Source organism: Eutrigla gurnardus, assembly GCF_963514095.1.
Source record: "Eutrigla gurnardus genome assembly, chromosome: 6".
Taxonomy (NCBI): Eukaryota; Metazoa; Chordata; class Actinopteri; order Perciformes; family Triglidae; genus Eutrigla; species Eutrigla gurnardus.
Window position 1 is genome coordinate 10236710 of NC_139920.1, and position 27618 is coordinate 10264327.

General features: G+C 43.1%; 1 protein-coding gene across 7 annotated transcripts in view; it reads right to left on the reverse strand.

Moving 5' to 3' along the window:
- ptprfa (protein tyrosine phosphatase receptor type Fa) overlaps positions 1-27618 on the reverse strand; it is a 252391-nt gene that overhangs the window by 32617 nt on the left and 192156 nt on the right. For 3 of the 7 annotated variants that reach the window (XM_084011611.1, XM_084011610.1, XM_084011609.1), the window contains 3 exons: positions 12160-12323; positions 4232-4341; positions 2317-2349 (listed from right to left, as the gene is read on the reverse strand). In XM_084011611.1, coding sequence (XP_083867737.1) covers positions 2317-2349; positions 4232-4341; positions 12160-12323 — 307 coding nt within the window. The remainder of the gene's footprint in view (positions 1-2316; positions 2350-4231; positions 4342-12159; positions 12324-27618) is intronic. The other 4 variants (XM_084011612.1, XM_084011614.1, XM_084011615.1 and 1 more) reach the window with 2 other exon arrangements.

Here is a 27618-nt window from a genome sequence, read left to right on the forward strand (position 1 = left end):
GAGATGGTGAGTGGTTAGTCTGGTCCACCACACACACACAGACACAGACACACACACACACACACACACACACACACACACACACACACACACAGGATGATGTAACCAGAGTAAATGCATGTTGAAAGCTCAAAGTGGTCACAACATAGAAATAAAATAGGAGTAGAAGGGACGTTTCCATTCAAACCAACGTAATAGGATGGTCAGTGGAGTGGCCATTTGTACGCGTACCGTTGCCATAGTGACCATTGTAACAAGTAAAGCAAGTCGGCTTATGTCAAGTATTGGACTCACTGAGGTTTTAGAGTCAAGACTATCAGAGGGGTGGTAACGTTATGAAGTGTAGAGAGACAGACTACATGAGTAAAGTTTAACAATGCAACGTTTGGTTCACACTGGATGCAGAAGCGTGCCAATAGTCTGGCTGTTCACAACAGAAGCACAATTATCGTTCTGCTTGTGTTTGTTTGTGTGTATGTTTGTGTTTACACCACAGACTAAGAAGTGAACGTCGTCATTGTGACATCACCCGTTGGTTTGTGGACTACGGTTTTGAAGTTAAAAGTCCTGGATCTGGATTCTGGTGTGAAGCTGTTGACAAAGTTAGCTTCATAATTCAAGGTCAACTTTACAGCTAAGTGTTAAAGTCATCCTAACTAATTGTATTGGTAGCAAAGCTAGCCCCGCCCTAAATCATACCCTGCTTTCTGGTCTATTTGACTCTAAATGGACCATAATTTACTATATCGTCATGCTGTATTGAAGAAGAAGACTTAAAACTAGAGATTGAGACCATACACTCATGTTTACAATGTTTTTCAACCAGAGGAGTCGCCCCCTGATGGCCAGTAGAGAGAATGAAAGTTTAAGGCACTTCAGTGTTTGCTTCACTTTTCAGGAACAAAGGCTTCCACCTGGTTTAGACACAGCTGACAGATACGTGCTATATATCGGGGTGTTTTGAACTCCGGGAGAACAACAGAGAGAGAGAGGGAAGGAAGGTTAAAAGTGTGGGATTGATATACTTTATATACTATCACTGATCAGAATGAGAGCATTTGTATCATACAAAATACATCAATTATAATTTGTGTAGTAGATTATGAGTGCAGTTCCTTGCCAGATTTGCTTGCAGCACACGAAGAAGATAAACCAGACGGCATCTATCGCTGGAGATTGCAGACGGCCATGAACCGTCCTGTGTTAGCAGCCCAATTGATTTACTTTGGGGGCAAAAGGATGCAGAGCTTTCCTGTCAAGTGTGAACCCGGGGTAATACTTCATCCACACACTCTAATCACACATTTAGACATTGATATTGTCTGATGAGTGACAACATCGTTGCTAATTTTCTGTAAAAAGTAAAACAGCAAAGCAACGCTGGTTACAGAAACTTAACCGAAACCGCGGGCTGGTTTGGTCCCTCCACCTCACACCCCATCGCTACGGACAAGGAGTAGATACCAAGCTAACGAGCTACCGAGCTAACTAGCTACCGAGCTAACTAGCTACAGAGCTAACTAGCTAACTAACCAACTGGCCAGACATCCATCTCCAGAGCTGTGTTCACTTTGTTTTGCTTTGTCCCCACTGACGTGTGTCGACACAACGCGTCCTCGCCGCTAAGGCGTCAAATAATGCAGCTTGGTCAGTGCTCCTTGTCCGACACCGCCGCTCATTTTATGTGTTTGCATGTGACGCAGCCACCCGCTGCATTATGGGTAGAGCAACAGTCAGTCAAGTTTACGACAACTAACATCTACTCCTCAAATTAACTAAGTGGATTTGTTGTCTCAACCTCACTTCCTGCAGTGTTTATTTTGAAAAGATACCTTGCATGTAACAAGCGTGTATTGACATGCTGCCACTGATAAAGTGGCGCTGGAGGGGGGTGCTGACCAGGCCGTGTTATTTGACGCATTCGAGTGAGAAAATATCGGTTGTCATTTTCTTTTGTGAAACAGTTCGATGTCCGTTCTACTCCTACTCTATTTCTATGGCTCACAGTGATATGAGGTGACAGTGAGAGTGCAACAGCATAACATAACCACACTGGTGATGTGAGCATCAACAATCATGCTGATTGGTTCAAGAAATCCCACAATGCAACAGGTGAGTGGGAACCATGGTGGTTAACCACAGCATCTTACACATATTTGTATTTCTTATATGCATATTTTAGTTTGTATTTAAAATCTCATTGATAATGACAACCATGAGAGAGGGGGGAGGGGCAACTAGATCAGCCGTGTACAAAACAAAGCGAAAGTGGCGGAATGGGAGGAAACAATATAAAACACAAGAGGGAAAACTAACTTGGAGTATTCGGGCAACTGAGGGCACTGGAACCTGTTGGGGAAGAGACCAGGCAAACAAACACAACAGGGTTCAGTCAGGAGAAGACACATACAGAGGACAACACAGGGAGCACTGAGAGAGGAGCTGTGTGTCAGTTCTGTCCTCGGCACTGCTCAGCAGCTTTAGTCGACTAATCTGGAGTGGACGTCACGTCTTCGTCACTGCAATCACGTGCGTATTGTGGTGGCAGAAAAACAGCGGAAGTTGAAACAGATGATATCTTTGATAATAATATTATCGGCCATTAAACGGACTGACTTGACTGATGAAATCACCCTAAAGTCTCGTCTCTGCAACTCATTATTGAATGAGCAAATCTCACAGGACAACAAATCTCAGTATTGAATGTGCAGGATCCTCATTCATAACCGTTGCATATGTGTAAAACAGGCTCTGAAAGAGGCGTACACCATTTGGGATCGACAAAAAACAACTTGACGAGAGAATGTGCGCACCTGTATGGAAAATCTAACCCATTTGTACACAGATTGGAGACAGACGCGGAAACGCAAGCAGTGAGGTGGTGAAATAAAGCCAGATTGTAGATAATTAAGTAATTCGCTCAATTTCTTTTGATTCAAAGCAGCAGTGTTATTTATGCTAGTGAGCCATAACTATCCCATTAGCAGCTTCCAATTGTAAAAGAAGAGAAATCAAAGCGCCGTCTGCAAGAGGACCGGACTGCTGACACTCATGGTCAGTAATCAGATGGGGAGCACCATGATGGCACATCCCATAATGCATATGCACATCGCAATGTTGGAGCTGAAACGATATATTTATATCATGCTGCCCTACAAGAAAACAAACCATTTTCATGGAGATGTTTACTGGAAATGACTGAATATATAACCAACAGGAAGGAGGAAACTTTCAGGTGGCCTCCTGATGATCTCCATCAGGCCAGCTGACACTTAAGGACATTTGTGTAAAAGTGGCAGAGATTGGACAATATTCAAGCTGGCGCAGAATTAAATTTGCATTAATTGCTGCAAAATTGCGACTGATTATGAAATGAAGTAGTTAGTTGAAAGGTACTATAACTACTGAATAAAGGTTTTGCAGTGAAGCATTTTTCTTCATTGCAAGTGAAATAAACATCCTAAACAGTTTACGGCGTTGCCTTCGCAGCGTGAGTGAAGCCAGTCTGTCTGTGTGATTGTTGTGAGTAAAGCAGAAGTTTTAGAGGCTCCTTGGCCACCCGGCGAGCTTTCGCTGAACGGAGGACAAAGGTTGGCAGCCAAATGACTTGTTGAATGTCTGTTGGTGTAAACAACATCTGCCAAATTACCTCCCACTGCTACCACAGGTAGATGCCACCCACCTGATTGAGAAAAGGGAATATGGATGGAGCTCAATGACAACCCGAGTTTTAAAACCTCCCACTGAAAGACAGCTGGGAGGAAGAGATAACAGCAGTAGTTGGGCGGGTGAAGATGAAGAAGTAACTATCAGTGGGAAAATTCAGAAGTCTTCTATGACAGAAAAATGATTGAGGACGCAAAGAGAAAGTAAAGTAGAGAAAGAGAAAAGGAACAGGTTGCAGGCTTTGTAATGCTACAAGTAATTATCATGAGAAAAGGAGGGAGTCAGGTAGCTTAGAAAACTTTTTTATAATGCTGTTGCTTATTTTTTGTTCTAACGGTTCAATCGTCGATTCGATGTTGATTCAACCAAGATATTGTCTTTGGGACAAATTAATGTGAATTTTACTTCCGAAGCAAGGGACGCTAAAAATAAAAAATAGCTCCTCCCTTTCCACAACTCCATAGAAGCATGTTTCAAATATTGAAATTTAAATTGAGCTTAAATTACTATTTGACAAAGAGATGTGACTACATAGGAGTGTGTGTGTGTGTGTGTGTGTCCATGCCTTGTGTCTGATAGTTGAGTCTCCTCATCTCCACAGGGTCTGAGGAGTGGGCCAGCAGCGAGTCCTTGACCCCCGCCATGTGCTCTTCCTTGGCTGGAGATGTTCGTTTCCTGGGGGAATTAAAAGGTATTTAATGAGAGAAGGTAACCATGAGACAAGACAAGACAGGTCATAAAAAACTCAAACAGCTAGAGCCCCATTTGTCCGTATCGGTATCAGCGCATATGCGGCTGATATGCACAGATATAAAATATGAATGGTAAAATAATTTACCACAGAGTGTTAGAATAATTGGGAAATGGTGTTGTGACATACTTTTCCCAGCAGAGTGTGATATTACTTTTAGTAGCCATACAACCTACAACTACATTTTCTTTGAAACAAAGTGGAATATACTGTAAGGGAAAATGTTTTATCTTCGACTGATTGATAGCAGGTGGCAATCCATAACATTTCGCGTTATTATTTTTGTTTGAATTACTACAATAATCAGAAAACCACTGACGACCAAGCGCTCTTGACCCATTAGCATGAACACTTTTTATATGAATTCTGAGATTCTGACTGTACAGAGCGAGTGTCTCCTACCCGTCATATTGTGATTGGAGATTAGTCTTTTATGTTCCATAAACCAATAAACAGTTATATTTGTTGATTTCAAAAGAAAGCGCGGTAAGCTAATATCATAAGCAAAAAGTAACGGACAAGGACGTTTATCGCTGAGCCCTCGGTAGGGAGAACCAGAACCAGGACCGAGTGGGGCAGATTGTCAGAGCTTGCTAAAATGTTTTCTAAAGGTCAGAAACAGCGCTTTTGTTCGCAGGGACTCCCAAAATCTAAATCCTCACAGTAGCTTTTATGCAGCTTTTGATACTGATTAACAGCTGCTGTGAACAGTGATTACACACCAGTAGATGGTTGGGAATCATAGGACTAGGTCACTGGTGCTGACATACTGTTGATGTAGAAAGGCATTCATCCCGCTGTTGGAGACCTCCCATCTCGAGTGAAATCAGTTATGGAGAGCAGTGAATTTCACAGTATGTCGGAGCACGCTGACACCCCTGTTTAATGTCTAGTGTCTACTGGAGTGTTTCCACAGCTGGATTTAAAGTGGGGGATTCAGATTTTGGCATTGCTCATTAAAATCCCTAATTCCCCCCATATGACTGTGTAGAAACAAACAGGTTGAGAGCAAGTGGTGGAGCAGTGAGGGCATGTGGTGCTGCGTGCAACACTACAAACAGGATGCTGACACAGCTGCGTCCACTGTCGCCCTCTTCTCTGTTGGCTGAAAGCTTCATTACACCATGTGATGTTACAATCAACGCACTGAGGCTGTCAGTTTGATGGACATCTTCTTGGTCTAGCGACTCTCCCAATATCACCTTGAGATGATTCTATCTCTTTTTGTTGGTATAAAGCAGTCATGCACTTTAGTTTATGATACAGCGCTCTGTGCTTGACCTGGAATAACATTTGAGTATTGAATTATTATTACTGCCTTGAATTCTATCCAATGTGCTGACTGAAAAAGAAGGGCAGAGTGCTAAGAAGACGTGACAATATTGTTCAGCGTGGTTGCAGTCTCCACTTGACATCTTTAAATGGGGTTTGGAGATTTTCTTAAAGTAAAACATTTCAGCGTGTAAACGTCTACACTCTGTTGGTTAAAAAAGATGTGTTTTGAGCACATACTATATATAAGAAGTGGACGTAGTCATGGTGATCAAATTGGCATTTGAGATTTTTTGCAATCAGTGAAGGAAGTGACCATATTTGGACTGTGCAGGAGCGACGGGTGGATCTGATGAACACAAGCAGCAGAGCAGCCCAACGAGCAGCAAGCTTACTGGATCTGGATCCATCTGGATTCTGGTGTGAAGCTGTTAACAAAGTTAGCTTCATAATTCACGGTCAACTTTACAGCTAAGTGTTAAAGTCATCTTAGTAGCTAATTGCATTGGTAGCGTGGTAGCCACGTTAGTGACGTATTTGGAAGTCGCAGGTTTTTAAAAAAGGTATACAACTATTTGAAGAACCTAAATTAAAATGTGATTTGCCTCACTCTTATACTCTTATATCCCTGGAATAAGAGTAGCAGAGTACATCCTCTAGTTCACGTTTTCATAAATAAATAACAATAAAATACCATTATACTCTAAATTGCCCGTAGGTGTGAATGTGAGTGTGAATGGTTGTTTGTCTCTACATGTTGGCCCTGTGATAGACTGGCGTCCTGTCCAGGGTCTACCCTGCCTTCACCCAATGACAGCTGGGATCGGCTCCAGCCCCCCCGTGACCCTGAATACAGGATAAGCGGTAGACAATGGATGGATGGATGGAAAATACCATTATAGCAAAGCAAAAAGGGGAGAATAATGACTTGTAAGTGACACTGAACATCCAATCATGAAAACAGCTGCTTCAAGCAGAGAGAATATGCCTTATGCAGCATTTCATTGCTCAAAATAAATATACTCAATATGATTGGTCTGCACCAAGTGTTGGATGGATGGATGGTAGAATTATAGGCACATTTCACCCCCATGTTATAGTAACATGATTTCATATATTTTTCCAGGTTTACAAAATGGTAAATGGTCCTTACTTATATAGAGCTTTTATCCAAAGCACTTTACAGTAATGACTGACATTCAACCATTCATACACACATTCACACACTGACGGCGGAGTCAACCACGCAGGGCGACAGCCAGCTCGTCAGGAGCAATTAGGGTGAGGTGTCTTGCTCAGGGACACCAGGCACTCAGCTAGGAGGAGCCGGGGATCGAACCAGCGATATTGCGGTTACCAGCCAACCCGCTCTACCTCCTGAGCTAATGCTAATGTTATTACAACAACAATAACATTAATAATAAAAAGAATAATTATTATTATTTCCATGCACTAGGCTTTCCACTGTCTGCACATCCAACATCATCTAACTATGCGGAAGCAGTTGGGCGGCGGAAATGCAGAACTTTGAGTAGTTTTGAGAAAAAACATACAAACTTTCCCCATCATGTATGTTAGTGATGAAGGCAGGCTGTGTGTATTATGCAGGTCACCTAGGTAACACAAGCAGAGGAGTGAAAAGGTCGTTGTGATGTCAGTTATTGCCTCTGGGTGACATCAGGTTCGGATGTTTGAGGTTTGCCGTTTGTTTTACAGCTGCAGGTGTGTGAGGAGTTGAGACGTGAACAAGGCACGGAGGGAGGATGAGAGCCGAAAAGCAGAAGATACACACTCCAACACACAACACACACATGCAACCACTGAACACTGACAGCTGAAGGAAGTGTCTGAGATTTAAAAAAAACTAAAACTTGGAAACAGCTCTGATGTGGCGGCGTGTTCTTTTAGTGTAACAGAGCACCGGGAGGTCGTAAACGTGTGTGTGATGTGTGTGTGTGTGTGTGTGATGTGAAGATCGGACTGAGGTAGCCTACTAACCTTTCTTGCTTGCTGCGTCCACAGAAAGCAGGCAGACAGTGAACAAGAGAGCAGAGAGAAAAATAATATTTTGTCAGCAGCAGGAATATCACAGTGTCACGGTGGACAGGAAGTGCACCTGACAAAGCACATCACAGCACATCCTTATTACTCCTTACTGCTCCGTCCAGAGCTCTATATCTGATCCACAGCCAGCTGAGCAGCCTCGCCCTCCGGAGTACATACTTCTTCTTTTATTGCTATTAGAATTATAAATACTTGGCGTCAGTTTAGTGTGTCTAGTAGACGACCAGGTGGCAACCTCCGGTTCTAGAGCCTGAAGTGCCTTAAAGTTAAACTAGACCTGCTCACGCTCACACACAGTGGTGAGGACAGACAGGTAAAGTGAAGGTAACACGCTATCAGTCGACAGATTCAGTGTTTTAATCTGAACTACAACAGAGAATATTCAGTTCAAACCGATCGTCATTGTTCTCTGTGAAGTTGACAGGAAGTGATGTAATGTACGTGGAGTGAACACAGAACCAGACTCCATTAAAAAGTGACAGATTTTCTTTTTAAAGAAGTTCTGTGCTGAATCTGATTCATGTCGATGTGAAGAGAGGTTCATGTGGATTTAGAAAAGGGACCGATAATAAATAATGATCATCACCAGTGCAGAAATGAAAGATAGATCATGAATACTACTGGGCAGATGTTTGTGGGTTAACTAGGTGTGCAAATCTAACTACAGAAGTTATTGATCACATGCAGCACCGACCATCTACCTCATCTACCTCAAAGAGTCAATATATAATAAATAAGTCAATAAAATATTTTTTTAAAAAGTGTGAAAAACACGAGAGGTTGAGCATCTTCAGCATAGGTTCGTGAAAGAGCATCAAAATAACAGGTTGTAGTACCAGGGTTAGCTGTGGACAGACAACACGTACGCATGACCGAACACATAATCTCCTCCCATGCTTCTGCCGGAGATTACTATCGAGGAAAAACCAGGTAACATGAACATAGTAGTGGACATCATTAAATCACAGCCCCTCCTGCTCGTCTGTACATGTGGGGTAAGAACATATGGATGTGAAACTATATGAAATAAGAAATGTAATCAGAAGTCTGCATTACAATCAGTTCAGGCTGCAGGAAACAAACCTTCTCCTCCTACCGCATGTTTCTGGGGAAATATTTCATTTGAATATTTGATTTCCACTTAATATTCCAATTAAAAGACACTACGATTGAACATCAATCAAAGATAGGCATTAATTTAAAGCACAGTGGTGTTTTTAGTGAAAATGTAAATACAGTGTTTTACTTATCATAAAGTATTTGGTCTCCATTAGAGATTTTAAGTAGTGTAGTGAAGTATAATACAGCATTTCAAACTGTTTATCTAATGTCTCCGTGGTGAAAGTCCTGTGTTTGTTTAAGCCGTCTACCACCCCTCCCTCCAGGACTTCCTTGATGTAACACCACCTGACTTTCAGAGCACATAACCCTCGATAATAATTCACTCTTCACACTAGGTCACTGGAAGCAAAATCCCTGATATTCAACGCTCATAAACGGTTAATTATTTCCATCCCGACAGCAAACTCTGCTCTGTTTGTACCAGGAAAGCAGGTTGTAATATTAACAGTATCATCTTGTATTTTTAATTTCTTACTGTCAGAAAGTGATGCAAATAAAACATGTTTTCAAAGTTATTGCTAAAACAGTATTATTAAGTATCTGTACTCGGTATCGATGAGTACTGAAATGTAAGGACTTCTATTTGGTCTGAAAAATAGCGGTAACTAAAGCGTCCCTGCATGAAATGGTCAGGCTGGGTATTTGTCGAGACAGACATCGGTCTTCACTGAGCCGCCCTGGAGGCAAAGCCCTCCTCAACATCTGGGAGGAAGTCGCTGTGAGTTGCCTTCCAGGCAAACAGTTGGCACGTACTTCCTGTGTTGGATCAAACATCTGGAGCTACTGACTGGAGTTTCCATATGGCTACTGTTCAAACGGCAACACACGTTGCATCTTTTTTTTTCTCATTCCTGCTTGTTCACGCTTGATGTTTCTGCTCAGTGTTTGTACCTGCGAGTCTATGATGAAAGCCTCTCCAACTGATACTCACTCGCTCTTCAGGTCTCATTTCTTTGGTGCACTATGAAACATGAGTTTAGCTTCAGTGGGGTAAGCCATCACAAGGAATATAAAATAAAAGTCTACTGTTGACTTACAATCAGAGTGCATTTTTTTTTTCTTCTAACAAACTCTGCTGAGGAATAAAAACAAAAGAAAGAAAAAGCAAGTATTTAAATGTATTAATATGCTATTTTACATTAAGCTTTGCATCCATTCATTTCACATGGGACCCAATGGGTTTTTAACAGTGTTGGGCAAGTTACTTCAAAAGCTTAAGCTCAAAAGTTACTGTCATTTCAAAGTAATTAGTTACATTACAATATTACTGTCTTTGAATTGTAAGGCATTACACTACTTTTACATTACTTTTGCATTACTTTTCACCAAAATAAAAGGGAATATGGATTCTGTGTTCTCAATAGATCTTCTTGCGTTCAATGCAGCTCATTACACAGCAGGATGTGATGTGTTTCGCTTTAAAATAAAAGAACGAAAAACGGAAAATGACTCGTATCCCGTTATTCGTTTTAAAAACGGAAAACGAGAAACGGAAAACTGATATTAGATATTGTGTTCATGAATGGGATTCGGGGATGAAATAACAGTGCCATTTTTCATTCCAGATTTGCCGTTCGTCTTTTTTAATGACCCTGAAGGCGCTGTGTTATGCCGCAAAATTACCTGAAAGCCTACCTGAGACATTTAGGGGAGCTCTAAATCACTGTTCATTAACGCTCTGACAGCGTCTGACGCTCGCGTTTTGAAATAAACCTACTGTTTTAAACTCGCACCAAAAGCGTTATGACGCGGACATAAAAGCGGTTTAAAACCGACGGGGAGAATCGGAGCCTCCGCCTCTTCGCCGCCGCCCCTCAGCTGTTGATCCTCGGTGTGCCGGGTCGGCTGCGCTCTGACCGACCGGAAGCCGCTCCGTGAGTCGGTGTCCAGCTCATGGAGCCTGCTAACAACAGCGCTTAATTAACATAGTGTAGAGTTACATGGACCGGCTTTCACACTTTTCCAAAAGTGGAGCGTATGTCCATCTCGCAATCGCGAATGTAGAGTCAATTGATTTCGGGTTTAAAATGCATTGTATCGGCGTTACTGAGATTTGTACCGAGTAAAATATTACCAGTTTTTTTTTTGTAATGCCTTACATTACCGCGTTACAGCAAAACGTAATGCATTACAGTAATGCATTACTTTTGTAACGCATTACTCCCAACACTGGTTTTGAAATCATTGGCAAAAGAAAAAAACTTTTTTTCCCAGCACTCCAAATGTGGAGATATGTGTTTTTCACAGGACAGCAACAGCATGTTTTTAAAGAACCTCTAATGTTTTTTTCAGCTGTTCTGAACGTGAGATGAGAGAGCATGCTGCTGCTGTGATAAGTGCTCCTCCTTTCTTGTGCGGCCGCTCCGAGAGCTTCAAGTTGAAAATGTCTGAACTTTTCAGAAAAGCGCTGCTGACGCAGATGTAGAAAATAGAGGAGAAGCTAGTTTTTTTTCCTGAGCTTTATGTCAGCCAGACACTACCATGACAATGAAACGCTCATTAATGGGAGCAGATCGACCGGCAGACCCAGGATGTTACTGCTGAGGGTTTTTATCAGCGTACACTAGGACTGGGCATCGATACCACAACGATACTATTATTGATACTTAGTGTGAATGGAAACCTCCTAGCCTAATTAATAGACCGCCTATGTTTCTATAAATGACTAATTTCCCTACTTTATAGAGAACAGATTCTACCACTCCACCAAACTCTGTTCTCAGAATTAACACATTACAGTTTCTTTAGTTGATTTTCCTAATATGAATTATCAGTCCCTTTTCTAAATCCACATGAACCTCTCTGGACATCAGCATGAATTAGATTCACCACACATAACTTCTATAAGGAGAAAATATGTGAGTCTGGTTCTGTGTTCACTCCACATGAAACAGCCAGGGCTACATTTCATCACTTCCTGTCAACTTCACAGAGAACCATGAGGATCTGTTTTAACTGAATCTGTCGACACGTTAGCTTGTTGTTCACTACTGAGACATGACCTCTTGACCTGTCTGTCCTCTGCTCACCTGTGTGTGTGTGTGTGTGTGTGTGTGAGCAGATCACATTAATGAGTGTGTGTAATTTTATCATTTTTGCATGACTATCAAGGAAAAAATGTCCATTCTTTGGATCACATGTTCAACTTTGTGCGTATTGTTTGTTTATTTGACCGCCGACACAAATGGAAATTAAGGCCTGACCTTGTGTCCTTCCTCTCGTCATCTCTGGGACATCACAGGAAGAATTTGTTTTTCAAAAAACGTTACGTCTGTCCCACTCACCTCTTGAAGAGTAAAATAGCGATGACTATGACGATGATGAGAATGACCGCCAGCACTGGACCCATGACCCACAGCATCTCTGGTTCCTCGGTGTGCCTGGTCATCCCACTGTGGAGCTTCACCATGATGGGCTCGGAGAACGGGCTGGCTGCAAACGTCCTCTGCTGCAAAAGGGCCGGAAGACGACGAGAGTCAGTTCACAGTCTTCGAGTTAGACACAACAGAGCGCATCAGGGTGTGTCATATTATTACTGTGTTGTTCTTCGGGAGGATGTGCTTGTGTTATGTTCCTGCTGTATCGATAAAATGTCATAAAACAGTAGACTGTATAGAAGAAGTGGATCTAGTCATTGTGGCATCAACCGTTGTCATGGGGACTACGGTTTTGAAGTCTCGACTTCGGCATTATGGCCATCTTGGAATTGTTGCATCTGGATTCTGGTGTGAAGCTGTTAACAAAGTTTGCTTCATAATTCAAGATCAACTTTACAGCTAAGTGTGAAAGTCATCTTAGTAAATAATGGCATTGGTAGTGACCTCTCAATCACAAGTTAGCCCCGCCCTAAATCATCCCCTGCTTTCTGGTCTATGTGACTCTAAATGGACCATCATTGACTAAATAAACATCATGCTGTGTTGAAGAAGACTTGAAACTAGAGATTGAGAGCATAAACTCATGTTTACTGAGATAATAAAAGTGAGAAGTAGGGTCATTTTCAGCCTTGGCTTCACTTCTCTTCACTTTATTATTTGAAAACAAACTTTTTCTGAACCGAGTAGTTTAATTTTTCAAACTTTAACAATGTGACATTGTGCACTTCTGCAACCGTGTTACGAGGCTGATATGAAATGTATTCATGGTTCAGAAACAACATTTACCGTATCCGTGGTTTCCAGTAATAATACACATCACAATACAATCACAAACTTCACTGTTTGTAGAACCTGTAAACAGCTACAAATGATTCCTGATTGAACCTGCCAGCTCTCTAAGGTTTTTCTACCACTGTGTCAGCAGCCGCCCACACAGCAACAACACACTGAGAAATGTCTCTGTGTCCTCGTCGGAAGCTGATGAGTCCAGATTAGAACTTTATTTACACAACGCCTCTTCAATCGAAAGCTTGAAGTCGCTCAAAGCAGAGGGTTCCCACTGGTGGATGTGTGCTCGCTGTCTGTTCAGGGTGGCATTGATCCACATAATACAACCAGCTGCATCGACCAATTCGTGACTGCAGTTGCGTGCACACTGTGTTGGCAGAAAAACTGCCGAAACTATTTGAAGCAATACCTTCAGAAATCAGTCTTGCTGTGCAGAAATAAAAAGTAAAAAAAAAAGAGATGACCTTCACTTTTATAGAATACCGTCCTCGAAGCAAAACGCAGACTTTCATGGCCGCAAGCTATTAAATGGACTGACTGGACTGATGGAAACAGCCTGAATTCTGGTCTCTGCAGCTCATTTCATGTCAGTTTTCTGCTGTTTATCACACGCAATGATAAATCAATGATCCGTCCACTGTAAATTAGTCCGTGTCGTTGGATCAGTGAGTACGGCACAGGAATTGCTAGCTTATTAATGTCAGACAGCACATGGGAGAAGGAAGCGTGGGGCAGCTGCACCAGTTCACCAGTCCTCCTCAGAACCCAACATATTGAGTTTGGACACTGGTGGGTGTGTGTTCACTGAGGCAGGCTTTCATCGAGTATGAAAGTATGGACACACACACACACACACACACACACACACACACACACACACACACACACACACACACACACACACACACACACACACACACACAGGCTGATTCAGGTGAAGGCAGCTGGTTAATTGTGACAGTGTTTAGAAAGCAGCAGGGAGGAGGAGGACGGTGAATCAAAGGTGAGACAGACGGAGGCAGGCTGCCGTGTTGGCTGTGCTGGATGTGGGAGTGTACGGCTCATTGTGAAAAACCCCCTCTGTGGCCTGGGAGGGACCAAGAAGCACAGCAGAGGATCCGCATCACTGAGGACAAATCCAATAATGCAAGCAACTTCATTATGGCTTCTGGACAGCAGTGGAGACTGGGGGCCGACCCTCACTATTTCCCTGCCTTGATTACACAATGTGGCAGCCTGTCCTATCCAAACACACTGTAGGACCAAGTCCCGCTGCTGCTAGGAGACGCACAATATCTCAAGCATTGTTCACACCTGAAATGCATACAAGGTTAATGCAAAGACGCAACGAGATGCCAGGTGACGCGAATGAAGTGAATATTTGAACTCCAGCAAGAAACTCTCGTGGCGCTATGTTGTGAAAGCATAGACTGTATAAGAAGTTGTAGTCATGGTGATGTCACCCATTCCTTTGTGGACTACGATTTTGAAGCCTCAAGTCAGGGTGTTTGAGCCATCGGCATCTTGGACTTTTTGCAGAGCGAAGGAAGTGACCATATTTGGACTGTGGAGGAGTGACAGGTGGATCTGATGAACACAAGCAGCAGAGCAGTACACCAATCAGCAACCTTACAGGATCTGGATCCATTCGGATTCTGCTATGAAGCTGTTAACAAAGTTAGCTTCATAAGTGAATAAGTTATCTTAGTAGCTAATTGCATTTGAAGTGTGATGGTGAGGCTGTGGAGCAACCTGTCAATCACAAGGTAGCCAGCAGAGAGAATGCACTTTTAAGGCTTGACTTTTCAGAACCGGAGGTTGTCGTCTGCATAAAAGCCTATCACGATGAGATACTCTTCCTATCACCCTGACTTTGCTGATTCAGAAATGGAGGAAACAAATGTTGTCTCCAGTGTCTGTGGTCCCCCAGAGCTCTACAATAGTAGTTCACATTATTCCAGAGACCAGGCCAGACTATGTGGAGAAACCAGAGACTGTCTATGGTACAAACAACAAGGTCGCTGCTGTATTTATGTCTAGAGGACGTTATTTTAAGTGTTGATGGAGCAACTATAATGTTAGCATAGCTTAGCACCATCAATCCAGACTCCATTCAGACCTAACAAAGCACAACTTTTTCATCTGTTTATTGCAATTACATCACAGCTAAATAGATAATTTTGGGGTTGACCAGATGTAGTAAACCAGTCGACATCATAGAGATAAAAAGGTGGTAAACCCACTCTATCAGTGATCACAGTTTGGTGAAATTCACCAAGCACCTCTGGATGATGCTATGAACTCAGACAGGATGCTGTTTGGTTACCCGGCATATCTGGGACTTTACAACATGTACAAAGCAGCAATAGTGAATATTTCATCATGATTGATGAGACCTTGTTGGTATCTACACGAAGGTAAGCCCGGCACAAATAAACACATGATGTGTGTGAACACACTGTGAACACAGCATAATAATGACACAGATGCCTTTACATTGTAATTACTTCAAAGCCTGGTGCGTCTCATACAGACACTAAAGGGTTCGTTGTCGCTGCCTGATGCCAAGGGGCGGGACAAAGCCTCAGAATTTGATGACCTGGTTATGAGAACGAGCTGGTTCAAACGGTCTTGAACAAAAGAGTTATTGGACTTTGATTGTTGTCAGACCCTGGTTGCTATAAACTGTACAACAGAAGGCAGTACAGTATTCTAGAGCGGTGCTCAATAAAACTCTTAAATAAGAGAAAGCATTGTTGTAGCCTCTGCCTACTTCACCTTACAGCACAGTGCCATAAAACTCACACTGCCATTTGAAAACAGTTGAGAAGACATTAAAAAAGCCATGCTGCTGTACAAGTGACATATCATCACTGTGAGGAACGTAGCCAGCCGTTTATTGTGAGACTGCATTTACAAGCTCTGCAGGGTAGATCTGTGTGGGGCAGATGTTCTTGTTTGCTGGAACTTTTGTCATTTTGCTATTTTCAGTGTAAACCGAGTGACCTTGTGTTTCTTTATGCTGCAGCACCAGTCAGTTACTGTTTAGCCATCCAGCTAACTGATGATATTTCCATTTATACTTCAGTATTTTAAAATTTGGCAGGTGATGGAATTGTCCACTGGTCACATTAAAACACGTTGTTTGTTGTTTATAGCTTTCAAACAGCAATGAAGTATGCAATATACAGATGTGAGAGTGAGAATGTAATGATTGAAAATTATGACCCAGAGTCAGTAGTCAGGCATGGGACAATATGTACATTTCTTTATCCTGCCAAAAATAATTAATGATATTATCCCGGTACTCATCGAAATATGCTTTAAACTCTTGGCAGCAAGTGGCAGCAAACAGGAATCAATACATATTGTTGTAGAAACAAGTATTTTTGTTGCATCAAATATGGAAAAAATCTTTTTTGTGAAGATTGTTATGGACAAATAAGATGAAATACTATATCGTCCCATCCTTAGTAGAAACACAAATCACTTTCCCATAAAATATCCATTTTGCTACCATCTCTTGCTGCTCAGGACAATTCTCTAGGAATTAAATATTTTTCATGCATTAAGTTGGAGTATTCAATAGACTACACTGAGACATCCTGACTTTTATTCCCCAGAAATATGGTTCATACTACAAAAGTTCTGGATCCAACATTTCCCTTAATGCAAGGGACAGAGTCAATTTGTTAGACATCTTCAAAACTCCACACTCTCGGATTGTAATGCAGACCTGCTATTAATGTGTAGCTACCACAGACTGTGTATACAACGTGGATGTTGGGCGGCGGATAGCTCAGTTGGTTGGAGTTGGCACCATGTAACAAGGCTAAGTCCTCACTGCAGTGGCCCTGGGTTGGAATCCGACTGGCAGCCCTTTTTGCGTGTCGACCCCCTGACCTCCCCTTTCACTCTCACACTGTCCTCTCTGAATGAAGGGGAAAACGTAGTGACCATATTTGGACTGTAAAGGAGCAACGGGTGGATCTGATGAACACAAGCAGCAGAGCAGAAACCTTACTGGATCTGGATCCATCTGGATTCTGGTGTGAAGCTGTTAACAAAGTTAGCTTCATTATTCAAGGTTTACTTTACAGCTGTGTTAAAGTCATCTTAGTAGCTAACTGCAGTGGTAGCGACCTGTCAATCACAAGGTAGCCCGGCCTAAATCAACCCAGCTTTATGGTCTATAAATGGATCATCATTGACTAAATGAACATCATGCTGTATTGATGAAGACTTGAAACTAGAGATTGAGAACATAAACTCATGTTTACAATGTTTACTGAGATAATAAATCAAGTGAGAAGTAGGATAATTTTCTCATAGACTTCCATACAATCAGACATCTTTATACAACCAGAGGAGTTGGCCAGAAGAGAGAATGCAAGTTTACAGCACTTCACCGTGGCTTCACTTTTCAGAACCAGATGTTGCCTCCTTGTAGCCTCAGCTGATGGCACATTTCCCAAACTTGTTGCAGTGACAGAACATCAAATCATTAGAAGATGTATTATCATTACATCATTAACCTTCAAAGAACACGATTCGTCCTCCTGGGTAGTGAGGTGAAGTGCAGATTTGTAAAGCTGTTGGATATTGGCAGCGTGATGAACATTAAATTGAAGTTCCATGATCAATTTATGAGGCGTAATTCACTTTAAGTAACTGTGCTGCTTGTCACTTTATGTTCTGTGAGACAAGTGCAGCAAGTTGGACTGTGTTAGCGAATGAGGCTATAAATATTCCTGTACGCCTGATGGGGCTCTGGCTCAACGAGCCTCCAGCAGCTCCAGCTCTGGATGGAAGCTGTAAACACAATTGAAGAATGCTGCTTGTTAAAACAATGTCACCCCATGGCCGGCTTTGCTTCCTTATTGATTCATTAATTTCAACATATTTTTCATGCGCTTTTCCCCCCTTGCACCAGCATTCGCGGAGAGGGCTTGTGATATCAGTGCTGACAACCGCAAATGAATTATACATGACCTTCGTGGTTGGAACAGATTTGTTGAGCGTTTGTCATGTTGCAGGATGGTGAAATGAAACGAATGCATTTTGACGTACCGTGGTCTAAGACCCTTCCAAACACAAACATGCCATAAATATAGAACATTTGGATGGGTGTTTACTTTTCTCTCCACGTGGAATTCAGCACCCTAATCCGCCTGAATAATCAAACCAAGCGCTTTAATCTGACTGCATCCTCCAGACTTTGCCTTAAAAATCATTTACATTATGGTTATAATATATTCTAGATGAAACCGTTTCATAGTTATAGATAGGAATGCATATTATGTGCAAAAACATGAAATAACCTTTTTTCATGGACGTCAAGGTAACTGATGGGTGCAAAGCAAATTAAAAGTTTAAAAATGATCATCTTGCACTTCATTTCAAGCATTCTGAGGAGTTTTTTTTTATAAATGTATGGTGAAAATCTGAATTGTATAAAAGAAACACTAAATTAAGGTGCTAGGTGAGATTTCAAAATATAAAAGTAGAATGAGCATGCTTTGAAATCCCCCTTTTCAAATATAATGTTATCTCTGCTGAGTCTGCAGGAGTCGCCCCCTGATGGCCAGCAGAGAGAATGCATGTTTAAGGCTCTTTAGGTTTGGCTTCACTTGCCTGGAAATGACACATGAAGCACAGCAAAGTGATGAGTATAACATGACCCTGTTGTTAAAGTGGAGGACATTTACATACTGAATTAAAGACAACAGGGATGAAGTGTTGCGTTTGCATCAACAGCAAATTAAAACGGGAGCAAACAGAAACCAGGCAACCGTCTTACTAAGATATGATCAAAATAAACCTGAACCAACAGGCAGAGTTAAATCCTCGGGCCTGTTTCTAATACAAAGCTATTTCATATAACATATTACAGAAGATAAGCTTGTCTGTGGTTGTGTTTATATATATGTTCACTATTGTCTCTGGGTGGTGGTTGTGTGGGAGGATAAAGATGAGTAATAACAGAGGATTGTTTAGATAGGGAGCTCCATGTACACCAACAAGGTTTCATCAGTCATGGCTGAAATAACTACTGATGCTGCTTTGAACTGTGAAGTCCCAGACACGCCGGGAACCTAAAGCACAGTGGTTCCCGGCGTGTCTGGGATCATTTCAAAGACTCCTTCAGTTGGAGCCCAGAAATGCAGCATTCTTTTCCAGATTCAGGGGATCCAACTGATGGATCCGTCCCGGCCCAACCGGCCAAGATTCATCGAGCGCCGATTAGATTTCAATCAACACGGCGTCTACGAGGAGATAGCAGCAGGAGATGCAGCAGAATACACCGAAATATATCATCAAAGCATATCCTCCATCATAATATACAATACAAAGAATAAAATACAAAGTCCATTTTAATCGTATGATGTTAGTTATCTTTTCTATGCTCTTTCTTCTCTGGTTGCTAGGCAACGGCAGCGGCAGGGACAGGAATATCTGGCGACATAAACAGGAAATCATCTGTCGACCAGACCGTCTCATTTCAGAGACCGCTCGGTCCAACGTAGACCACCGAGGATGCGTCCTCAAACAAGGCAGCCAATGAAGTGAGACACAACTTAATGTCACCAGGTTACGCTTGGTTATTATCCTGTTTTATTTTGAAAGTTCCCCGCCTCTTGTGCCCTGCGTTGATTCGATTTCCTGTCTTTGTGGGTTTCTCGTCTCCTCAACCCTGTTCTGTTTCCACCAATCAGCGTTCAGCCTTTCCTCACGTCTGCCCACCTGTGTCTGGTGGTCTCATGGGTTTCTTGTGATCTTGTCCTCATCTTACCTTGTGTCCGGTTGTCTGTCTTACTCCCATATTACCACGGCCTGCAAAGCAGCAGGGACAAGCTAGTCCCGGCCCGTCCTGTCTTGTAATACTTCTACTTTTACTTCCAACACAAGAGGACCAAGAAGTAGAGCTGCTTCAATCACGTTGAAGGTTTATTGGATTCAATCAAAACGAGGAAACAACATGTATTACTTCAGCAGAGGCCTGTACTTTGAAGAGAGTGTACTCAGGGTATCTTTGGATGATCTGTCTTTACTAACCTGAACAACAGCGATCCTGCTCAGCAGTCCTACGACGGAGATAATCAGCTCCGTTAATCGACCCGTGTGACCAATCGCAAAGATGGATAAGTCTACCTTCAGCAGAGCTGCATATTATATAAACGAAGAGCAAACTATAATATTAGACCAATATGAAGACGGTAAACACACACCAGACTAAAGCAACAGACAGCCGGTAATAAATCACTGACTGGATGTGTATTAATAGGTTTATAATATTACTGCACTTCCAGAGCACGAATAGATCTGACTATAGCAACATTGTGAAATACACTGAATGGATGTGTTACTTCGATGTTACAAGAAGATACTTTATTCATCCACTTGAGAAATGATGTCGTGTCTGACAATAATGTAGCCTCATTGTTTCAGCTGCAACCCCGCCGGTGAAACAGACTCGGACCAAATAGGAAACATCATTCATAAAAGTACCAGTAGCAAAGTAACACATGGTGTTTGAATCATTTTCACTTACTCATTTATTATTTGCTCCTAAGTCGTTTTACACCTTCGGGAGTTGCTGCTGGAATAAAATATCGTCTCACGCGACAGAAGAATACTTTTGAACAACACAATAATTAATATAATACACACATGTACTGATTATGATTTCAACTTGTTCTTTGTTTGTGTAATATCATCTCACGATCCGCTCATCAAGCCGTGATTGGTCAGAAGCTGGTGCCTTTTTACGAGTTGATCTCTTATCTTGAACATAACCAGAGAAGGTCAGGTCCGCAGCATCAGTTACCATGGTGATATAGCTGATAAGAAGTACCACCGTCAGAGGACTGAAAACACAGTTAATACTGAAGTCGACTCGCTCACCACAAGTCCTGCTTGGTCGCGCAGACCTCAGGAGGAGAGCAGCCGGCAGCTTTGTGCGACAGACCGCCAGGTAGCGGTTAGCTTGAGCTAACTTAACTATGCTCTCCTCTCGGTGAAGTGGTGGTTTCCTATTCTTTCAGGGTGCAGCACCTCCTCTCCTCCAAGACAGCACTAGGGAAACACCAGCACAGGCATAAATAAGCCTCGCTGCCGAATCTGACTTGTAAAGTCAGAGGATGTTTATGCAGTGCATTCGCACGCCTGCATACTTTTTATTAATAACTAATAATTGCTTCGTCTTTCTCCACTTCACACGTCGGCAGCGCTGGTGAGAGAAATTAGGCCTGAAGTCGGGTGGAATAATGTTGTTGATTAAGTAGCGGAGGCGGCGGAGTTGACTTGATGAAAAGCTTTTTAATCAACAGGAGGAGGGTGTTTGTGAGTAAGCAAATGTTTAAGAGGTGCCCGTGGAGGCTTTTTAGTGGCGCCATGGAGCGATGTTTTAATGAGCGGCTTCCTGTTTCGCTTGCACCTCGCGCTCCGCCAGTGATGAAGACATAGTCCACGTTCCTGCTGCTGTTTTCACTCCATTCCGCTGATCGAATATTCCACTGATTATTGACATTCTGTGCTTCTGCTGTCGGGGCTGGAGGCACACGTCTGCCACTGAACACCCGATGCATTACAATGTCACACATCGCTTTAGTCCAAAGCCAGATGAACAACCACAGAAGTGAGCAGCCCTGTATCCCAGGTGTGGTGGTTAGGACTGTCGCCTCGCAGCAAGGGGGCACGGGTTCAAATCCGGGTTCAGTGTCTCTACCGGTGCTTCCCAAGTCTCTGGCTGCGGTCGAATCGTCCATTTTGCTTAGAAAGGTTCCTAACTGAAGAAGTGACCCGGAAGTAAACAAGTGGCCCGCCATGATAACAGCTGTTCGGATTCTCTAAATGCAAAGGAAAGGAGCTCCAATGCTTCCTTTCAGAGCTCCTTTAGCATAGGATGCAACGGACCTTCCTATACGAAAGGAAAGTTTATTATTGTAGTTTCTCCAGCTCAGACGCACGTCAATCACCGGTGTCGATCATCAGCTGTCAATCATCAGCGGCCGCGTTTTAATGACAGTTTAGTGAAAGTCTGGTCGGATTCTCTGAGCACCGCGGTCGACTTTTCCTAAATCCTTTTGAGTTCTCCTATCGCCTTTCCTTAACCCCGTGACGTTTTCCCCAGAGGTCAAGGAATAGGAGTTAGGACCTTATATCCACGTTTCAATCACATGCGTCTTAGTCCCTCCCACCGGGACACCAGGAAACCAAGGTAGGAGAGGAGAGGAGGACGTGTGTTTTTAGAGAAATGAGATGATCTTCCTCTGAACGTGGAGCGACGTCTGGTCCTGATCACAGCTGGATCAGTCTGATGTAACAGCTGGATCAGTCTGATCTAACAGCTGGATCAGTCTGATCTAACAGCTGGAGAGACTTTTGATGGAGTTTGTGTGTAAACACATGTTCACTGTTCTAATGCTAATAAAGACACACGGATGTTATCCCTGGCAGAGTTCCTCTGGCGTCTGTTACCTGGTCAATAAACACCTGCTGTCTGTATTTCTACTGGCAGGATGCATTTATATGATTTATTATGCGTGTCTGTATTTATTGATATTCTGGTTGTGAATTCAACATTTGAAAACCCAGAATATGATTCTAGTGTCCTATTAGTATATTATCAGTATAAATGTTTTTGGGGGAAATTGAAATGATGTAACTCATATCAAAGACAATGCTCAGGAATGATCATAGAAAATGATGATAAATGATGTGAAACCTGTTTCTTGCTAACAGACAGACTCGACTCTCTCTGACTTTAATTATATCCATAATCTTACTTAATGAGGGGAAAAGCAAGAGACATCTATTTCAATAAATAATCACTTTGTTTGTGATGACTTTTGTTGTTCAGACTTCCAATTAACTAGACGGTGAATCATAAAAACTAATAAATTATAATACTCGTAGTGGTTCGCTTGATTGAAATCAGTTATCTGTCTTCATTTTGGGATGAAAATGAACACATTTGCATCATTTTCATGGTTCCAGTCGCAGTCCGGTTGAATGACAGCATCGGGTGAGTTGGGGTCACTCGTGAAAGGACCGGCGCATCACTGCTGGTGACCTCACCATGGCGTGGTGGGACAGGCGGTGGTTGATAATGGACGGATGGGACCTGCTTGTCCGTGCCCTTGAGAACTGTACATATAACAGTTTTCTGTCGACGGGGCGACATGCTTTGTCAGTGCTGTTGAAAACCACTCCGATCTTCCCGCTCTCTCAGATAGTCTAGAGAGGAAGGTTTAGCAGCTAAAAGGTGTGGAGCTTGATAACATGTTCAGCTCATCTGTCTCCTCGGGTCCTTTCAGCTTTCTCTACTCTCTCCTACTTTTTGCCACTTTTAGCAAAGTTTTACTTCGAGCTCCTAAAAGTTGTCTTTTTCAAATGACAGGTTTCAAGGCTTTCTGACAGCACAGAAGTATTCTAAAGGATATTTAGGAAATCTCAGGGGATGGGGAGGGGGTTGATCAATGGCAGACACATTTCTTAATCTTTCAGGGGAGGAAAATGCACTGCTGCTGCATGTGAGAGTCGGATAGAGGAGGTGGGCCGTGCAGAGAAAAGAAAAGTGGGTTTAATAGCGGTGGGAGGATGAACATTTCACTGTTGTTTCCATTGTCCATAATCTCCCCCCGAGAAGAGCACTTGACTCGTGGTATCAGTAGAAACAATGTGTGATTCTAATGTGCTTTGACAGCTCTGTTATTTCTCAGAGCTCTAAAGATTTCCACCTCAGTCAGAGCTTTCCGCACACCAATCCTCCATCTGCCACAAACTGGATGCTATCCAGCAGGCTCAGTGTATTTTCCCACAATCCCCCAGTCCTCTATACCGCCGGCCTTCTCTCCTTCTTTTCCTCCTCAGAGTTCATCCCTCCTCCTACACCAGAAGCATCTGAGCCATTCTCTCTCCAATGATTGCAGCATTTCTCGTCTTCTCAAGTACGTCTTTGCATTTCACCCAGGACCCCCCCTCTTCTCCTCACCTCCGTGTCACTCCCACAGGGTCCTGCATTCAGAGGAGGCTGCTGATCACTCCTCACTCCCCCCTCCTTCCTCTGCTGGAAGTGATCACACTGTTTATATGGCCTTTTTCTTTTATCCAATTTCACACGTCCCGGCTTGTTTACCAGCAGTGGGGGCCACAGAGAGCTGCAGTGCCCTTTTGCTTTGCCCCCTCCCCATCATCCCCTTCTTTCTTCCTTCTTCCCTGCCAGCAGCTTTGCAGTAGCAATAAAAGCTAAGCTTACTTTCTGTTTTCAATGAATGTGATTAGGTTTCTATTTTTGTACAGGCTTGAATCACATTCAGCTGAGTGTCATTTATTGAATCGGGGCTTTGTCACTCTGTTCTAATGTTCTTAATGCAATCACTGTCCAAGGCTACGCACACAAGATGTAAGGGGGGGGGACTTATAAAGCATATTACGCTACCTAAATTACTTTGATACCCTGCCAAGATATCTGGATACTGAAATGATACCATGCCATTATTAATAATAACACTAACAATAGTTGACAGAACATGGTTGTGTTTTCCTATTAAATACAAATGTACCTCTAAAAACAATGTGTTCCTATTGGGGTTCTCACTTTCCCACAGTTTAACCTCAACATTTCCTTCACGCCCCAAACTGACCCACATGAAATAAATACATGGATTGCTGTCTTACCCCGAGTTAGATGAGAAGGTCAATACTTCAAGTGTGTTTGTATGTGAGGCAGCCACCCGCTGCATTATGGGTGGTGGAGCAACAGACATAGCATAAGACCTTACGTGATTAAACATATGTGTTTGCATGCTGGAAAGCATTATATGGTAAACAGACCAGCATTTATACAGCAGCTTTCTAGGCTTCCAAAACACCAGGGAGGAACAACAATGCCACTCATGACAAACTCTGCTCTGTTTACCCAGCAGTGGGGAACGGTATGGTACACACACTGCAGTTGTACTAGAATGTGACCCACAAGGCAGAAAGGAACCCTCACAATTTGAAAAGGCGACGAATAATCGGCATATTGCTCTGGTGTGGTATTATGATTCATCAAAGATGTCAAGAGAAGACTTGGTGTTGGTAAACAGTGCCTGACACTCCACTGCTGGTTACAAAGCAGACTAACATACAGCTAAAACCAGTCTCATGTGAACTCTCACATGGTACTAGGTAGCTGGGGCCCGTGTGTCTGCTATAAGAATGCAGAAGGAGCACATGGGGTGAAACAGGTGGTGCTGGTGGGTCAGAGCCCCTCTGGGAATCCATATGGAATATTACCAGACCTCGGTTCTGCCAAGGTACCATTGATCATGGATGCCAAAACATTATAACGTGGAGAAAATAACAATAACATCTTCATATATAATGCAAGCCAACAACAAAACCAACTACCTGCTAAAGACTCATCATTTACTACAAGTTTCATAAAAGTTGCAAATGTATATTACGTATATTATTCTTTCTTTCGAATAGTAATGCTGCCGTTCCATTTTTTTATTTTCCATAAGGGTGAGTTTGCTGCCTCGTGTCCATCAGTGTCGGTTAGCATGCCTCTCTGCAGGTTTAACAATGTTACACAATAGAACAAATCTATACATTGTTAGTTATTGACCTGTAAAGACTCCAGGTCTTCATCAATACATCATTAACCAGAACAGTTTGCTACATCCACCTTCCTACGCTCCACCGGCTCTATTTGCCTTGTAGTTGCATTGCAGCTGACCAAAGAGTCCTGTGAATGGCAAACAATGTAAATGTGCTGTAAGTATATCCACACATTATATGGATGCATGTTGCTTTCACATAGAGATGTGAATAGATAGATATCTACAATCGTTCTTACATTACAGATATTATTAATTGAATTCTAGATATCTGAATTTCAATTCTGACCAGTCAAAATGTAATTATTCAGGGTTGCGGGGGGGGGGGGGGGGGGGGATGGTACAGGGTGAAGGCAGGGTTCACCCTGGACAGGACGCCAGTCTATCACAGGGCTGACATGTAGAGACAAACAACCATTCACACTCACATTCACACCTACGGGACATTTAGAGTCAATTTAGGAGGAAGCCGGAGAACGCGGAGAGAACCCACGCTTACACGGGGAGAAAATGCAAACTCCACACAGAAGGGACCCCGGCTGACCCAGGAATCGAGGAATGAGGCGACAGTGCTACCCACTACACCACCGTGCAGCCCAATTAGTGGACATCTCCCAAACTAATATGGTAATCTGGGCAACATCCGGCATGAAGGTAATGAGGGAGGCGATGGCGAGAAGGAGTTTCTAATACTGGCACTCCAAAATTGTTGCATGTTAAAACAAATTACAACCTCATGTTATGCCAATCAAGTTCGCACACCGGCTCCGAAACTTTTGTCCGTCAAAAACTTTTGTGAAAAGGTTAGATTTTTTTGCATCTGTCAAAAAGCGCTGAGGGTATTTTGACCACTCAGAGCCGCCGTAAAGCCACAAACATCCAAAATATCGAGCTCGTCCACCTCGTCACTCAAAGCAAAGCACTGTTTGACCAACAGTTTAAAGACTATAAAGATGTGGAGATGAAGGACAGATGGTGGCGAGCGATCGCTGAGGGGTTTGGGACTCGGGATTGCAGCCTGTTCAGGGTCCGGTTGATCGCAGAGATTTAGGGTCCTGGTAGTGCTGCAACCTGGTCCTGAAGTCCACCTGGACCCGGTCGGGATCGTATATAATATAAACTGAGTCATCCAGCAGTGAGGACGATGTTGAGATCGTCTTATTCTTGAAAGAAGAAAAAGAAAGGAGCTGCACAACGATCCTGCAAACTGCTGGATTTTAATTTTGTGAATTGTTGCAATGAAAATGTATTAAAGGAGACATATTATGCTCATTTCTGCTTGTTGACATGGGTCTTTGATGTCTAAATGGAATGATAGTAACATGCTTTGGTCGAAAAAACCCAAGGATTGAGCACAGCAGGGTTCTCAACATACCAGTTTCACAGCCCTGCTTTCAGCGGCCGGATTCAGTGACTTTCCCTCTAAATGCTAATGAGCTACTGCGTGCGCCGCCCAAACGGTCTTGGCACCGCCCACCTCTTCCTGCCGGGCGTAAGACGTGAGGACGCCATTTTGTAACCATAACAACGGTTGATTCGGGGGAGAAATGGCTGCCGGACTCGCCACCGAGAATCCTGCCCGTATACAGGCAATCGAACCGGGCCGGAATGTCGGGACCCGTGCCCTCAGACCCGGGCGAAAAGCCCTTGCAGCTCAGTCACGCTCCGGCCGGTCCAGGTCCGCGCCAAGCCACAATTACGCACCGCGAAGCCGGACTTCTGCTCCGCCGCAGACCCGTAGACCCTCGGACGCGTTGCGGGGAATCCAGACGTTAAATAGAGACCTCAACCACGCCGAACTGTCGGGACTCTCACCGTCAGAGCTTGCTGAAAAGCCCTCGGACATCGGTCAAACACCGGCCCGCCCAGCCCCACGCGAGTCCACACAGGCGGACTCTCCGTCGAACGCGAAACGCCAAGACGCGCAGCACGCAAACCAGCCGGGAGACAGACAGCTGAACACGGC